This window comes from Platichthys flesus, chromosome 22 (genome assembly GCF_949316205.1).
Source record: "Platichthys flesus chromosome 22, fPlaFle2.1, whole genome shotgun sequence".
NCBI lineage: Eukaryota > Metazoa > Chordata > Actinopteri > Pleuronectiformes > Pleuronectidae > Platichthys > Platichthys flesus.
The window spans coordinates 922,686-940,691 of NC_084966.1; the positions used below are offsets into that span (position 1 = coordinate 922,686).

At 49.3% G+C, this 18,006-nt stretch overlaps 1 protein-coding gene across 9 annotated transcripts in view; it reads right to left on the bottom strand.

Moving 5' to 3' along the window:
* Nucleotides 1-18,006, bottom strand: part of tns1a (tensin 1a) — a 56,293-nt gene that overhangs the window by 35,877 nt on the left and 2,410 nt on the right. For all 9 annotated transcript variants that reach the window (XM_062380845.1, XM_062380844.1, XM_062380836.1 and 6 more), the window contains exons 2-3: nt 5,242-5,356; nt 3,175-3,212 (exon numbers count right to left, since the gene is read on the bottom strand). In XM_062380845.1, coding sequence (XP_062236829.1) covers nt 3,175-3,212; nt 5,242-5,356 — 153 coding nt within the window. The remainder of the gene's footprint in view (nt 1-3,174; nt 3,213-5,241; nt 5,357-18,006) is intronic.

The window sequence follows — 18,006 nt, forward strand, 5'->3', positions numbered from 1 at the left end:
CTCCAGGCTGTTCTGTAGAAAACAGAAATCCCTCCGAGCTCGCGGTGGAGTTGCAGCAGCGACACACTCAGCATGTCAAACAGAACCGCAGTGGATCCAGAGGAAAACACAAACAAAGATCTCCTGCTCCGTTGTTTACACGAGGAATATTCAAACCTCTCTCGCTCGTCCAACCTCTTACCATCAACCCCCCCCCCCCCCCCCCCGGCCCTGCCTCCCCCTGCCAAACCTCGCCTGCTCCTCCAACCCGAGCACAAACCGCTCAGTGGCATTCCAGGAGGCTCCTCCAAGTCATGGCGGGGATAAATCATGAGGAATAATGAGGGCTTGTTTCCACGCCAGCGCACAGACATGGAGACTGATGCTCTGTGATTGGGTGGATCTGTTTGCATAGTTCTGATGCAGCGGTGCCAGGCTGACTCCGTGATCCGGGCGGCGGGTCGAGCCCAGAGGAGTTCACCCGTGAAGCAGCAGGATGGTGATGAACGCACATGTACATGCTTCAGTCGGCAGCAGCAGCTCATTCTCACCGGCAGCCAATCACAGCCGGACGGGCACGCTGTGAGCCAATCACAGGAGACCACATCTCCGCCCCCTGCTCCACCTCAAATAAACCGAGGACATGTCAGCTTCCAGTGGCGTTCTACCTCCTCAACAACTTTATCTCTCATTTTGAGTAAACAAACACAAAGAGTACATTTTGTTTTTCATCGAAGCCGAAACACTCCGGTCTGTTTCGTTCCCTTCGGCTCTAATGAGCTACGAGCCACTTTAAACATGTTGTTTTGCTTTTATAAGTATTTTTACTCACAGACATGACGCAGCTGTCTACAGTGAGAGACTCAAACTCAAACCTTTCGTTGATCACCCGCCTCCGAAGAGGAGGAAGTGCCGCTAACTATTGTTCACGCATTTATCTTTTCTACCACAACATGATAAAATGATCTCAGCTCGAAACTTAGGTAAACATCAGCCATGAGATCAGATTTGATTTGGACCTGTTCTCGATAAACAGTCTGGTTTCTGCATCTGAGAGATTCAAAGTTCAAATACAGATTCTTCCTTGTCTGATTTATTACCCCCAAATTTTCCCAGCATGCCTGAAAAGGCCGGGGAGAAGCCGCAGCCTGGAGTCAGGTACGAGCAGAGGGACGTGGAACAGAGACGCCTCTGTCTCCAAACCACAGCTTGGGTGTCCGGCCAGATTCCAGTCGCAGCCACAACACCCCCGTCCCGACAAGCCTCCGCCGCAACACAGACACCCACAACAAGCTCAGCGAGGTCGCCGGAGTCTGTCTCCTGCACGCCGCGGGACGAGGACGCGTCCATCGCCAAGCTCCAGCGTCCTCTGGGCTCCAATAACAACTCGTCCACACAGAGACGGAAAGGACAACAGAAGACGAAGAGCAGCCAGAGACGATGAGCCGCTCCTCGTCAAAACCACATCACAGGACGTTTGTCTTCTGGACGTTGATGATGGAAGCGCACGTGGTCACGGGTTCTCACAGTGAAGCCGAACGAGGCCGAGGAAGGAAACACCGACCACAAGATCTGAAGATTAGAGGGACGTGGGGAAGTGTCTTCCAAGGTGCGATAAGTGAAATGAACGTGTTTCTGTTATTGTTCTGTGAACAGTGAGATTATATCGTTTGAAAAGGTCATTTCTCTCTCAGGTTGTTGCAGTTTCTCTGGTCACCAACAGGTGTCAGTAAAACCACAAAATAAATTCGTTAATTAACTATCGAGGTATAAAATACGCCATCATCGAGTTGGATGAGGAGTCGGATGAGGAGTCGGATGAGGAGTCGGATGAGGAGTCGGAGGAGGAGTCGGATGAGGAGTCGGATGAGGAGACGGATGAGGAGTCGGAGGAGGAGTCGGATGAGGAGTCGGATGAGGAGTCGGATGAGGAGACGGATGAGGAGTCGGATGAGGAGTCGGATGAGGAGTCGGATGAGGAGTCGAGCCTGAATCCACACACAGACACAACTTCTCTACTTTTACAACTCTGTTTGTTTTCACTCAGGAGGCTGTCGATTGGACGGAGCCAACGTAAATGTTTGGTCAGGATGAGCCCACGAGGAAATAATAAAATCAGGTTCTTTCTCTTTTCACTGATCCACCGTCCTCTCAGACACTCGTCCTCCTCTTCCTCCTCTTCCTCCTCTTCCTCCTGCCCAGCCAATGACTCATGAGTCTTTCTCCCGATTATTTCACCGCAAAATATCTCTGCCTGGTTTTTGAGGTTTTTGATCTCCCCTCAGATGTTTTGGGAACATGGAGCGTTTTGTTCTGGTGGACGGCTTTAACGGATGTTTTTTGGGGGGAAAGTGGGAGAGGAAGTCAGAGTCGGGGCGAGGTGAGGAGAGGGGAGGAGAGGGGAGGAGAAGGGAGGAGAGGGAGGGGATGGGAGACGTCTCAACGTTTCTCCCCTCAGTGCAGTCACAACTCAAACCACTAAGAATAGTCCTGCTGCCCTCTTCCCCTCCGCCCTTCTCCTCCCTTCCTTCCTTTTCATTTACTCGCCCCTTTTTCACTGCAGCCGGAGAAGTGGAACGTGAGACCCGAGGGTTTGAGATCCTCGGGATGAAGCCACCTAACAGAGGGAAGCTGCACAGTTTCCTGATTAGAAGAGTTTGATCATTTAACATCTGAGCTGATTCCTCATGTTTACGTGAGTCTGGTACAAACACCTGGAGGAGCCAGAAAAACAGTTCACCACTGAAGTGCAAAGAATCCTGGGATAGGTTAGCCCCGAGAAGGAGCCATGAATAAAGATGGACGCTGAGTGAGATGTGACATATTCCAGAAAGCGTTCTGATTGGACGCCGCTGAGCGTGAGCTGAAGCATCATGCTGAGATGAATGAAGAGTTGAGAGCACCAGGACTGAACCTGGAGTTTTCATCACCCGAGACCCTAATGACGGGTTCGAGCGAGCCAAACCGACCAGGGCTTCACGCCATAAACACAAATATGATTAGGGAAAATGGTTCTGCAGTCATAAAACTGTGAGTTTGAGGGTTTGTCACATGATAAAAGAAAACTCTGAGTTTTAACGAGACAGGATTCCTGTTCGATTCCAGAAGAAGCAGACGACACATTTCAGTGTTCAGCTCAAGTGAAAAGGAACAAACTCTCATGCACTAATAATACAAAAGTAAAAGATGTCTTACCTTCACTTCACATTTTCTATGGCAGGACAACCGGCACGCTGCAAGAAACAGACACAACGTCAGACACAACACAAACACACAAACACAGCATGAGGTCAATGCATGAGAGAAGGAACATCCTGCAAGTAAAGAAAAGAGGAGTGTCCCAACATGCTGTGGTGCTGCCCCCAGGTGGCCACACAGAGCAAACACTCATGTATTTCTACTTCACACTCGAACTCTGACTCACGTAGAAGAGTCAAGACTCAGAGAGAGAAATTACACGAGTGACTTATTAACATCATCACAGGAAACCCACAGAGCGAGAGGCAGTGGTGCAGGTACGACTCCACGACCCAGCTCACCTGCTGCCTTGCTCTCTGCCTGGGTGGGCCCCAGGTGTGTGTGTGTGAAACAAGTCACTGAAGTGTGGAATCCGGAGTTAAAAAACTGCCCCGGTGGTCTTAACGAGAGGGAGACTGTGGTTAATTAAGTATAACCCTGTGTAATGGTGATGAAGGGATCAGGTGGAAATTATCCTGAGATGCTGAGACATTAATGCTGCAGAGATTCTGATTTCCAGAGTTTAGATTTGAAAGATGAACCTGAGCTCTGGGACATTCTTCAACTCGTAAAATAAATACTGTGAAAGTGACAAATCCTCTAAGCTTTTTTGAATCTCTTTATATTAACTGACTAAAAGGGATCCTTCTTTTATTTAAATAATTATAATTTCACATAGATATATAGAATAGAATACACAGCTTCTGGGCCTGGTGGTGGTTCTGCATGACTTTGTTCATGGTTCGGTTTTACTGGCCACAAGCTGCCCCAGCATCGCAGCAGCTCTTCCTGGGAACCATGAAGGATGCTCCGATGAACATGTGTCCAGATGTTTTGCTCCAGTTTAACAGCACGACACACTGTCAGTAGAGTTTTGGAGTTTTTTAACTGGAGGACTTTAACATTTACATTTTAATGCTGCCGAATGAATGGGAATGTAATTCTCCAGCGCTGCTCTCTCCTCTCTTTGTCTCTTACGTTTCTCTCCCCCTAAAACCCTGATTTATCTCTCTTTATTCTGCCTCCCTCCATCCCTCACCCCTCTCTCCCCTCTTCTCCCTCTTATCTAGGCTAATGCAGCAGCAGCAGCAGCAGCAGCGACCATGCTAATTTTAACAGCAAATCCTCCGCCAAAGCCCCACATCCGCCGCTCTGTCAGCTCAGGACGCTGCGTTTGTAGATCAGAAGGAAAGAGGGAGGGATGGAGAGAGAGAGAGAGAAAAGGAAAGAGAGGAACAGTGAGGCTCATGGCCAGGAGTCATCTACTGCTCAGTTCCACACGACTTTCTCTTGGAGCAACAATAAAACCTTTGCTTTGTCTAATATTAGACTCAGAAACGTGTGAGAGAGAGAATGAGGGGGGAGGCCAGGGCTTATACCTGGGGGGGTGGGGGGGGAACTAAAGCTGAAACCGCCGATACACAATTTAACACACATTCGAGAGGATGTAGAATATGTATTTCAAGATTTTGGATTGTTCTGTTAAATCCCTCATCATCTTTATTTTGTCTCCTGCTGATCCTGAAAATATCCAGACACTATTTTACAGACATTTTACAGAATTTATGTCGGAAAAAACCCTGATAAATAGTTTTCAGACTTTAAACAACAGATTAAAGGAGCAAAAACGTATGATTCCTTCTTTCCTAGAGTGAGATGAGAAGACTTAGACTATGGAGGCAAACCAACAACTCTAAAGCTTTTCATACAAAATTATTCTTGCAAAAACCTAAAAGTGAATTTCAACATTAGGTCTAATATTTAAAAAGCTCTTGAAATGGTAAGCGAACCCTTGAGCAGCTGTGGAAGAGTTCCCAGTTTCCTGCAGGTGAATCAACACACATCTCATTCCTGAACTCCTGCTGTAAATTTCCTTTTGTCAACCGTTGTTCTCGTTCATTCCTTCAGGAGGAAATATATTTATGAATGAACTTCCAGCTCTGGAATTTCCCCCGGCCTCCGTCTGGCCACAAATCACCGGTCTGATCTCCCCGGTGTCTCGGGTTCCACGTCCCAGACACTCACCTTTGCAGATGAGGCCCTCCTTGGTGATGGCTTGCTTGCATATATCACAGCTCTTGGCCTTCTTGAATGGCTTCAGCTTGAAGGTGTGTGTGTGGACGCCCTCCAGCTCGTCGGGCTGAGCGAGGAAGAGGAAGGAAGAGGGAGAGAGAGGGGGGAAGAGGGGAAGAGAGAGAGAGAGAGAGAGGGGTGAGTCAGTTGAGTTGACGGCCAATAGAAACACAGTCACAGATCAGGGATGATTTATTCGTCTGCGGCTGCACATGGAGATCTGATCTCGGCCTTCGATGGCGTTTGATTTCACATTTTTCATCTCCAGATGTGACAAGATGAACAATTCTCCTCCTTAAAGAGCCAACAAGACATTCAGGACCTTAATTATTATTTCTTATAACTTATAAAGAACTGTGTGTTTAAGTACTTTCCAGTACAAAATTCATGTTTTCCATTTTAAATCTCTACATATTGAATATTTCTAGGACCTAAACAGTTTGTTGAATAAAACAGCTGATTGTTCTCCTACTTTCTGACTTCTTATGTCAGTAAATTATAAAGTCTTTAACTTATGCTTTCTCAAAAGTGTTAAGAACACATTTATTTATTTATCAATCGATAGAGGCTTTGTCTTCAAATGTAAACATCATGTTCTTCCACCACACATCATCATCAAGACATTCATTTGCACAATCACACACTTAAACTGACACTGCTTGGTGTGAAATATTGCAGCTGCATGCACACACACACACACACACACACACGCACGCACGCGCACACACACACACACACACACACACACACACACACACACACACACACACACACACACACACACATGGTCCGCCCACCAGCACAGGATGTTTTCACTTTGAAGTTCTCTAATTAAACCACTAATTAAAGATGAAGAGGAGAAAGACGCCTCAGAGCAGCCAACAACCTCAAAAACTCGAGGAATGATACATGCATGCGAGTGTGTGTGTGTGTGTGTGTGTGTGTGTGTGTGTGAGTGTACTGTATGCATGAGTTGGGGGATGGGGGGGCTGGTGGAAAGGGGTTTGCTGGAACATTTTCCCGAGCAGCCTGAGGACAGCAGCTCCAAACTGAGCATGATCATCTGTGTGAAAGGCACAGAGATGATGATGATGATGATGATGATGGTGGCGGTGACGAGGATGAAGGTGGCTTTGCAGATGATGTGCTGCTCATGCTGCAGGAGGACAGGTCCCTCCAGACCTCAGAGAGATGAGTTCCATGACGGAGCTTCTCCCTGAGGTTTCCATCAGAAGGTGACTCAGCGTTGATGTGGTTGTTGAACCTGGAGCCAACACAATGCAGCTTGTTGTTAGTGGGTCACCGAGGTTTCATGAGAAGGTTCCTGGACTCGAACGCAGCTGGAGACAGAACCTTCTCCCTGGTTGAGATCAGGTTCCATGAGGTCGCAGGAGGCTGTTGAAATGTTTCTTTTCACAACGTGAAGGTCGAACTCGTCAAAACGAAACGACCACACCAAGGACACATGACGACTTCAGGACGTGCTGCTCTTTTAAACAAGCCGGCGACGGAGAGCCCCCCCCCCCTCGTCTCTTTCTCCACCCTCCGTCCATCTGAACACGCTGCCCAGTGAGTCACAGTGATGATGTCATTTCCTCTGTGTGTTTGTGCAGCTGGGCCGGACTGGGCCGGGCTCCGCTGGGCCGTAGATCTCCTGCTGGTCACTGCTGCTGGTTTAATGGTCACCTTGTTTCACCTGTCACCGAAGCTACCGGACAAATGAATCAGGGAGTGGCTCTCGTCCAGGGACGTTCCTCTACAGCTCCTCAGCTCAGTCCGAACCCAAACATCAGGTGAGAAGGTTCCTGAGAAGAGGTGGTCTACAAACCAATCAGTGGAGACCATGGAGCACGTGACGCCTGGTTCCTCCACTTCCCACAATGCAACTCAGCATATCCAACCAACTGGTGAAAGAGAGAGTAAACTTGTGCCATCCATCTTCTGCTCCTTTATTCCTCTCTCTCCCTCCCTCCCTCCCCCCTCTCTCTCTCTCCCTCCCTCTCTCTCTCTCTCCCTCTCTGTGCCGCAGTTCATTTGGCTCAAAGCTTTATTCCTCTCTCTCCCTCTCCCTCTCTCTCTCTCCCTCTCTCTCTCTCTCTCTCTCCCTCTCCCTCTCCCTCTCCCTCTCCCTCCCTCTCTCTCTCTCCCTCTCCCTCCCTCTCTCTCTCTCTCTCCCTCTCCCTCTCCCTCTCTCTCTCTCTCTCTCTCTCCCTCTCCCTCTCCCTCCCTCTCTCCCTCTCCCTCTCCCTCTCCCTCTCTCTCTCTCTGTGCCGCAGTTCATTTGGCTCAAAGCTTTTTTCCGAACTGTATTTCTCAGCGTTTTTTCCTCGCTCTCCTATCTCCCTAAATCTTAATGGTTTTTGTCGCAGTGTGACCCGCTGGCTGTGGGAGCTGCTGGGAGGAGTGGTGTCCGACCTTGGCTGCACGTGGACGGACACTGGGTCGGTTTCCAACAGGTGGTGTCCACACGAGCTGCTGAGACGTCCTGTAAACACACGCTGCTCATTAACCAGCTTCCAGTTTGCTGCTGGATGAACCAGCAGCCGAGCTTCACACTCATTAGAGTGAGATGATCCATCATGGGCGCTGGAGGAAAGCTGAGAGGGACGAATAACAAAGGACCAGGAGGGACAGTCCCTCCTGTCCCCAGAGGAAACAACTAAATAAAAGTCTCTGACGTGAAGTTAATATTAAAACCTCAAAGTTAAAGAACTTTTTTTGCAGCGTGAGCTTGGTTTATAAGATAGAAGCATCTTGGGGCCGCTCCACAGTCTCCATGTTAAACATGACCTGGCACAAAGCCGCCGGGTGAACCAATCACAAGCCGCCAGCTGTGTCACAGGCAGAGCACCATGGTTACCTGGCCGCCACGGCAGCTTGGGTCAACGTGTCCTGTCAAACAATGATGAATGAGGTGGGACCAAAAAAAACATACAACCACCAGTGGACACACACACAGACACACACAGACACACACCAGGAGTGTAAACGGTTGCTGGACGTCGACCAGAGGGAAACGGGTTGAAGAACTACTTTCTCTCTCGATCTCACTTTCTGGAAAACTTTTGGTTTAGGATGTTGAAAAGAACCCTGTTTCAGTTTCTATTAAGGCACATTTAGTAAAATATATATATCACCTGTTATTAGCTGTCAAATCAGACAATTTACAATCGTGCAGATGATTTGCGAACGTCTTTCTTCCATTAGGGCAAACTAACAAAGTGAAATTTCAACGTTTGTGCGGCAGTCGTCCACAAGACCAGAAAGAGGCCGTCCTCCGTGTCGTGTCAGAGGGAAAGTCCCAGGAGACGGCAGGGAGAGGAAATGGAAGGAGCTTTATGTAGAGAGACAGAAAGAGGAGGACAGCAGCAGAGGGGAAGGGAATGGAGAAAGCAGGCTGGGATGAAGGGATGGAGTGTGCAGACTAAGAGCCGGGGCTGGAGGAAGAGGAGAGGTGTTTCTTTGAGTGAGTGTGTGTCTGTGTGCGTTCAGTCATATAGACAGGAGGCCCAGTAAATCAAGGCTCTGTGCTCCTCTCCCCCAGTTGCACTTAGCTAATGAAAAGCATCACTACGCTACCTCGACCGCAACCCCACTTAGAGCCAAGATGTGGGAGCAGGAGGGGAGGGGAGGAGGGGACGACTCTCTCAAAGGCACTGCTCCGTCCTTCTGCTCCGACATGACGCCTGCACTCAAATCATACCTGACACATACAAATGAACCTAAAGCAAAGTCCAGTCACGCGTGTGTCCACCGAAGACGTTTACACACAAATACCTGAGCACACGGTTCCAGCTATAAACACAATTTTATCAAATGTAAACGCTGTAACAGTCCTCACTCTTTTCTACCCACAGTTGAATTTGCATGTCACGTGACCTACAGCATGTTTGACTGCCAAGAGAAAAGCGACACACACGTAAACAAATATCCACAACGTGTTTGTCGTCTGAACTTCCTGTCCAGACGACAAACATATACATTTGTGTGCGTCTGCATCGGGGCCCGGGCGATCCAATCTGCACTGGAACACTCACATCAACACAAAGTCCCGGCGACATGTCTCCTCTAACGAGAACCTCCACATGTGGCTCCGTTTAGTCCGAGGAAAGTCTTTCTGCATGAGTCTGGAAACACAACGAGGGGCTCGGTACAGTAGAGGCGTACAGTAACCATGTGATTTGATGCCTGATGTGCAGCAGCGGGCTCAGTAAATACAGGCCTGTGGAGATTTAGCAGAAAGATGATATCTTCTGTTTTCTATTATTCTTTCACCTCCTGAAATGATTGTGCATCTGAAAGCAGAGGAATCCGAGGAGAAGGTAAAGACCTGGCTGATGAAGAGAGGGAGCGAACGAGTCACCGGGGAAAGACCACGCGGCCCCGACACTGGACGGCGTGACTCAGTGAAGTGGAGCGTGAGGAGCCGCCCCCCCGGAGAGCCATAGACCAGGGAGAGAGAGAAGTCGTGCAGTCCCCCCCCCCGGTCCGGCCCCCGGCCCCGGGATGGAAACGCGGAGCCACACCTGCTTTCAATTTCCACCAAATTGAAATTCTGTCAGGAACAATGAGCGCCTTTGTGGGACAGAGGGAGGGAGAGGGAACCAAACGAGAAACACAAAAAGAAGTGAAACGAGAACCACAACGTGATATTTGTAATATTCTGTGTGTTTCTGGGTTTCCATGTGGCAGCGAGGTGGACCACGAGCCCGACGCCCTGTCTGCTCTGCTCAGGGAACTTTCTCCTCTTTGGTCGAGACCCTCGTTCTCACGTCACTGCAACAGAGATTTGAACAAACCTCTTCCAATGTGCACGTTTTCTCAAACTCTAATGCCGCCTGAAGGAAAGCTAGGACAACTACTTCAGCTTCTAGTCCAGGTCACAATCTGGATCCTACATTTCCATAATGCACACAGGATCAGACTTATTTCACCTCGCTGTAAACTCGTCCTCTGCTCTTGAACTCTCCGTGAATCTCAAACACACAGATGGTCATCAACCAGCTGATATGAGCCGGGTGGCTGAGGTCAGTGGGCAAGAGGGTGGAGATGAAAACACACCAGCGTCGCTCGGCATGAATCGATCAGACGCCTCCAGAGATCCTGCAGATTAACGAATCCAAACTTCCACTCTGTGATTTATTTTTACAGGAGATGTGAGAATCAGAGGGAAGAGTGAGATCTCTTTCCAGGAGAGTCATTATTCTGGGTCCAGCCCTCCAGGGGCCTCCTGCACTGTGATTATGTGCACATCAGTGATTGGCAGAAGGGAGAGTAAAGCCTGTGGAGGTAGAAATCAGAAGAACACACACTGTCCGTCTCTACGTCCACACGTCGTGGGAGTATGGATCGTGTACAAGGACACGCACACCAGGCCAGGATGTTTTATTTATGGCTCTGAATACATCGGATCCCCGAGGTCGGACACCGTAGGCCCAGAGCCAGATGGTAGTGGATTCCTCCTCCGAGCATCAGCACGCTGAGGCTGCGTGTGTGCACGTGAGGCTGCGTGTGTGCACGTGAGGCTGCGTGTGTGCATCAGGTCCAGCTGGAGGCATGTGGACGTGAGGGTCGCGGCCGCTGCAGTGTTTGCGGGAGCGAGCGATTGGTTCGATACCCGATGCGGACGCAGAGACACGGAGATCGATGAGCTGCGATCATGAAGTCTCGGCTGCTTTTATGATCGTTAGTCGGCTGCTAATGAAGGTTGAACGCCGTGTTTGCTAATGAGCTCTGGTCAGTTTGGGTCCAGAATAAAGAACAGCACACGGTAACAGCTCGAGACTAAATATCTTTGTTCAGACTAAACAATGGATCTATAATTCAAAAATCATTGACAGATTAATCAATAATGAAAAGAATCCTTATGTGCAGGCCTCTGTGAGGGCAGAGATCCAGACCCGGTGCCCAGCAGCAGTGCACTGAAGCTGGGTCACGGTCCGGCTGCCGGGGGCCCCGGGGCCCTGCAGGGAGGCGTCCGGTCACATCGAGTATAAATCACCTTATCACAGATACTGGAGCATTGTTTAGCCAGAGTGACGGCTATCCACACTCAGGGGACACTCTGATTCTCACAGATACAGTACCACCGGCTGTGCACACACATACACACACACACACATGCGTGCACAGATGCAGCAGTTGGCAGAGGAGAGGAGTCTCTGTGAGAGCTGCAGGGATCTGTGGCTGCGGAGCGACAGCCTGTGAGGCAGCTGAAGAGGACATGAGCTCCCTGTGGAGGCTGAGAGCCCAATCTGGGTCTGAGTGCAGTTCCATGTCAGATGGAGGCGGACATCATCATCACCAACACAAATATCTGGACTGATATCATCACGAAGGATCTGGATCGAACCTCAACTTAGTCTTTCTACGACGTTAAAAACAATGTTGAGCTCAATCCGTCTAAAAAGTAAAGATCTGTGTCTCCAGCTGAGATCAGATATGAAACATGTTTTATTCTGGAGAAGAGAGAAAGTTCTTTATCCTCCGAGTCTGGTTTGGTTACTTTGTTGATGATGACGCCGCCGTAAACACACCGGATTAATCTCCTCACTCAACTCAAGCTGATCACCTGGCACACTGAGCACAAACGTTCTTATTAGCAATGGGAAATGGAATTCTGATAAACGCCGGGCCACACACTCACAGATGGAGAGGTAAAACACACACACACACACACACACACACACACACACACACACACACACACAAGCGTAACGGTCCTATCAAAGGCCGATTGATTTTCAGAGCTCCCAGGGGATCCTCAGTCAATAAGAGACTCTGTTAGACATCTGAAGACATGATGGATCCACCGTACATCTCAGCTCCACCACCACCAACACAACAAGAGAGTCCTTCTATTATATATCTCAAATATTCTTCACTCTGCAGAAAACTAATATCAACTGAAACCAACAGAAAACCACGAGGAAGCGAAATAACAATATTAACAAGCTGCAGAACCAGCTCGTCCACAAGTTTGAACTTTATCATCTAAAACAGAATAAACAATGCAAAACAAGATGTGTAATGAAAAAGACAAAGTTATTTATACCACCACTTTGTTTATACACGTCATTAATCCACAACGTGAACAGACCTTGAAACTCTACACCATCAGAAAAGCCTGGCCGCTCTACAGTGAAGATGGAACGTCTCCACAGGAGCAGGAGAACCTCAGAGGTGTGTCGCTCTGGCACCGGAGAACACCAGCACAGGGGATCCTCCACCGCCTGGGTGGAGCGTGGTGGAGATAACGTTTCTTTGTTTGTTCCTTGCTGGCGTCTGAGCAGAGCTCCGAGCCGTGGTGAGCTCACAGACGTGTTCTCCAGGCGCTGCAGGAACTCTCCTGCGTTTGTGGCGGTTTCTGTCGACTTGTTAATCCAGAACTCTCTCTCTGTGCGTGGGGCTGCTCAATTATTAATAGCATGTATTTGAGGAGCTTTCTCAGAACGGGCCTCTCGCACGTCACTCTGCTCGTTACTCCTCCTGCTCTCGCTGCTGATGTCACACCTCACCACACTCGTCACTCTCCCCCCCCCCGTCCCTCCTCAGCGTCTCCCTGTCATCGATGATGTTGGACGTGGACGAATCCCATCTGAAGCCTCCGCTTGCATATGAACTGCGTGGGAGCTTCTCCTCCCTTCCTCCTTCTTTCCCCCGCTTGCATCTAAATGGCTCCACTCCGAGCGCCAGGAAAGTAGGACAGATGCTTCATTTAACACTTGGGTGCCATCATTACGCACTGTGTATACATTAAACCACAGAAAGGCTGTGAATCCACCTTCTTCTCCGACAGAGATGGTGTTACGCTGCAGCTCAGAGCATAAAACCCAGGTAATGAAACGTGTTAACAGAAGAAAGGCCCTGGTGCGAGAACACAACAGCAGGAGTAAAACCCCATGTTCTCAGGTCAGATCCAGAGTCCACACGCAACTTCTTCTTCCCCATGAAGCTGCGTGGAGAGCCCCCGGTTCCTGAGACACTCAGTCCCGGAAAGGACGAGAAGCCAGCAGCAGATTAAATTATACAGGAGAAACCAGAAATAGCTCGAGTGCCGAGGCCGCATGGACTCGACGTAAGAACACGCCGGAGCGAGTCGCCACAGAGCAGTCAACTAGATTAGTCTGGCACGGATCACAGAGCGGCTCCGGCTACTGTAGGTTGGCCAGTCGAGCTCCTGCAGCTACATGGAGGACGAAGGAGAAGAGACCACTTGACCTTTAGGGACCAGAACAGGACGGACCACAGAGGAGGTGTCTGATTCACAGATTGTCTTAGAATGAAGTGGTTTCATCGGTTTATTCTAAAGTAAAAATATACTGAGATGGAATTGTCATTTTTAAGCTGTAACAAATATAAAAAGTGGTGAATGGTCTTTATAATAAATATTTTATTTAATTTTGGAGAATGCAAGCTTTTTTAATATCTAAATATGAAATATTTGTGCTGGCAGCGCTTCAACCAAAGAATAGATTCAAATCTTGGAAAAAGGACCACGTTGACCTTCTCCTGGCGACTGACTCACGTGCACTCCCGCATCCATCCCCGGTTTCTTACCCAAAACATGCAGGAGAGGCAAACCCAGGTCCTGGCCCTTCCTGCCAGAGCGGAGGGCAGAGACAGAGACACGGAGGGCATCTTTGGAAAGAAATAAAAATGAAAAAACGGTGGACTCTCCCAGCCTCACGACAGAAATCCACAGTATTCCCAGAGATTCCCGGTGGTTCCACGCAGGCTTCGGCGACACGGATCCATGCCAGACATGCGAGGTGCACGGAGGGTGGGGAAGGAATCGCTGCTCTGGTTTCCTCTCTCAGTCCCTCATCTCAGCTCCCTCCCTCCCTGTCTTGCTCTGCGCCCTCCACTCCTGCTCCTGCACTTTTGTTCACTCCCTCACTCCTGCCCTCCTCTTGAAGAGAGCGGTAACTTTATTCCATGAAGTGAAAAAGGGGGGAGGTGAGTCCTGGCCTTTATTTTTCTCCTTTCCAATCCTCCCCTCTCCTCAAATGATCCTTGTTAGTCCCTCCTTTCTCCCCCTCACACACACTCCATTCATTGACCACCCTCCACCCCTCTGGCTTCCTCGCGTTGCATACCTCACCTCTCCTTCCCTCCACCTCTCCGCTGCAAGCATGCTCGCTCATGTCTGCGCTAATGTCACTTAAATTTTTCATCGGCAACCCCGTCCTTCCTCCGGATCTCCTCTGCTCCTGAGAAATATCTGCAGGACTGTGACGCAGCCGAGTGGCCGGACAAACCAGTGCAGAGCTAACAGGTACCTGCTGCAGAAGTTGTCGGCAGCGTATGAAAACAATGAGCATGTGGAGGCTTGTGCACGAGTCCTACTCATCACGTCGTATAGATTAATGCAGGAAAACAGATAGAAGTTCTTCTGAAAAGCCATAAAACGAGTAATAAATTCAAGCTGCACCAAATGACCCTCACTCGAAGATATCAGTCGTCTAAATGTGTCTGATTATCTTCATCAGGATCCATGAATTAATATCTGAGGAATCAGGGGAAATCTGTGAATCATAACCGTCACACTGGAGGTGAAAGGTCACAACTGAGGCGCTCACCTCGCGGCTGCACATACACAAACATTCACGGCTATTCAACGCACCACAACGAGCAGCACAATGTCAGGGGTGTCATGTTTCCATCACTGTCACTCAGAGCCAATAACAAACACTAAAGTTACAATCGGGCTGAAAACTGACACAGGATCAGTCTGGCCTCTGTGTGTTGCATCTTCCCGTGTTCCCTGCGCGTGCACACAGGGAACATGCATGTGTGAGGGATGGCTCCATGCGTGTGTACATCCATATCACGCACAGCACTGAATCAACATAATATCAGCTGTGCAGACACATTACATCACTCCACAGTCAGATCCATAAAGGGCTAAGAGCCAATTCATTTTGAGAAAACACCCTCTATTGATCCCTGCTGCACTCCATCACTTCCACTGAAACTGTTACCTCCGTCCATAGGCCAAGCCGACACATAATCTGTGTGTGTCTGTGTGTGTGTGTGCACGGTATTTACCTAATGTCAGCAAACAGCAGGGTGTGCACACATAGCAGGATGTTACTGGTTGTGCGGCAGCAGCCATGTTCACTGAACTGGTTTTTAAATGGATTTGTGTGTGTTTGTGTTTCCCTGCAGCCGGCTGCTCTAAACTGGGTTGCTAGCAGCCTCTAGTGGCCTCCAACCCACCGTCCAACACCCACTGCAGATTGTGGTGCACATGGGCGACACACACACACACACACACACACACAGTTCACGCACGCAGCTCGGGTTGTTGTCTTTTTCTGTGCGGTGCAGCCAGAGGAGCCGTCTAAGTGATACTTCACTACCTGCAAAAAGCATTGATTTCAGAGCTGCTATTGGGAGTGGTGTGTTTTCTCAGTACAACATTTTTGCACAGTGAGGTCAGGTTCTTATTCCCTAATTCCCAATGCAGCATGCCGGAGCTCAGTGAAAACACACACACACACACACACACACACACTGAGAGACACACACCCATGCAGAGGGGATCACAGGACGCTCAGGCTATTGGCAACATGCTAAAGATAATCAAAGGTTTTTATGCACATGTGCACGTTGCGACAAACGCACACAAGGAGCAACAGCTGCAGCAGAGGAGAGGAAACAGGAGGAAGGGAGGAGGAAGAGGAGAGGAAGCACGGGAGGAGATGAGACTAGAGGAAGGGAGGAGGAAGAGGAGAGGAAGAGGAAGAGGAAGGGGAAATAAGTGAAGAGAGGAGAGGCTATGAACAGGAAGAAGGAGGGGAAGAGGAGCAGGAAATGAGAGGAGAAAAGAGAAGAGAAATAGGAGAGAGGGGATGAAAAGAGGAGAGGAAGAGAAGATGAGAGGAAAAGATAAGAAGTGGCAGAGGAAGAGAAGAGAGGAAGAGATGGAGTATTCCTCCGTCTCCTCCTCTGTCGCTGGAGAATCCATCACATTAAAGCTTTAATGCTAAAATAACAAAACATCCATCAAGCTGCACGCCGGCCCAGAAAACCCTGAACCAATCAGACGCTGCGGGGACGGAACCTGCTCGCCGCTCGCCACGGCCGACACCTCTCAGCACGAGAGCCTATCAGAGCGTTTGATGAATACAACGAGCAATGAATGAGGTTTTCATGCATATGCTGGAGAGGCAATCTGGAGCGAGAGAATAAGGAGCCATTCAGCGGACAGGTTTCCCATCAGCCTCTTCTCTTTGGGCTGTCCGCAGCAATGCCTGATGGGAATTTACTGCCCGAGGAGACATTAGTTTAATAAATGGGGAGGGAAGTAAACATCAAATACAGGGAGGAGAGAAGAAGAGAGGGAACTAAGGGTGAGGAGGAGGATTTAATGAAAAGGAGGCAAGAGGAAGGAAACATGAGGCGAGGAGACACAAAGAGACGAGGGGATTCTGAGACAAAAAGGAAGCAAGAGAGGAGGAGACATGAGGGAAGGACACAAGATAAAGGAAAAGAAAAAGAAGGGGGAACAATGAGGAGAAGGAAATGAGAGATGAGGAATGATTAAAGAAAGAAAAGGAACAGGGGAGAGAGAAGGAGATAGGAGACAAGAGGACATGAGGAAAGGAACAGAAGAGAGAGCAAGGAAAAGAAAGGGAAGTAAAGGAAGGAGACACTCGAAGAAATGAGGAGAGAGAGAAAGGAAGGGAAGGTAAGGAAACATGGGAAGTGGAGAGGAGAGAAGAGGGAAGGAAAAGAGAGGAGGAGAGTGAAGATGAGAGGACACAAGGAAAGGAAACACAGGAAGTGAAGAGGAGAAGATTCAGCGCAAAGGAAGAACATTTCAAAAGACAAGGAGACAGGATTTGAGGATGAGAGAGGAGGAGAGAGGACGAGAGGAGGAGAGAGGACAAGAGAGGACAAGAGAGGAGGAGAGAGGACAAGAGAGGAGGAGAGAGGAGGAGAGAGGACAAGAGAGGAGGAGAGAGGACGAGAGGACGAGAGGAGGAGAGAGGACAAGAGAGGAAGAGAGAGGAGAGGAAGCTCCATAGTACCACAATAGCATCACCATAGTAACACACACAGAGAAAACACATCATCACTGCTCTGCCTCTCCCCCTCTCTCTCTCTCTCTACCTCACCTCTCCCTCTCTCTCTCTCTACCTCACCTCTCCCTCTCTCTCTCTCTCTCTGCCTCTCTCTCTCTCTCTACCTCTCCTCTCTCTCCTCTGCCTCTCTCTCTCTCCCTCTCTCTACCTCTCTCTCCCTCTCCTCTCCCTCTCTCTCTCTCTCTCTGCCTCTCTCTCTCTCTTTACCTCTCCTCTCCCTCTCTCTCTATCTCTGCCTCTCTCTCTCTACCTCTCCTCTCTCTACCTCTCTCTCTATCCCCCCTCTCTCTCTACCTCTTCTCTGCCTCTCTATCCTCCCTCTCTCTCTCTACCTCTCCTCTCTCTCTACCTCTCCCTCTCTCTCTACCTCTCTCTATCCCCCTCTCCCTCTCTCCCCCTCTCTCTCTGCCTCTCTCTCTCTCTATCCCCCCCTCTCTCTCCCCCAGTACATCTCTTCCTATAGTAACTCGACCCTGTCTCTCTCTCTCTCTCTCTCTCTCTCTCTCCCAGTACATCTCTTCCTGTAGTAACTCGACCCTGTCTCTCTCTCTCTCTCTCTCTCTCTCTCTCTCCCAGTGCATCTCTTCCTATAGTAACTCGACCCTGTCTCTCTCCCTCTCTCTCT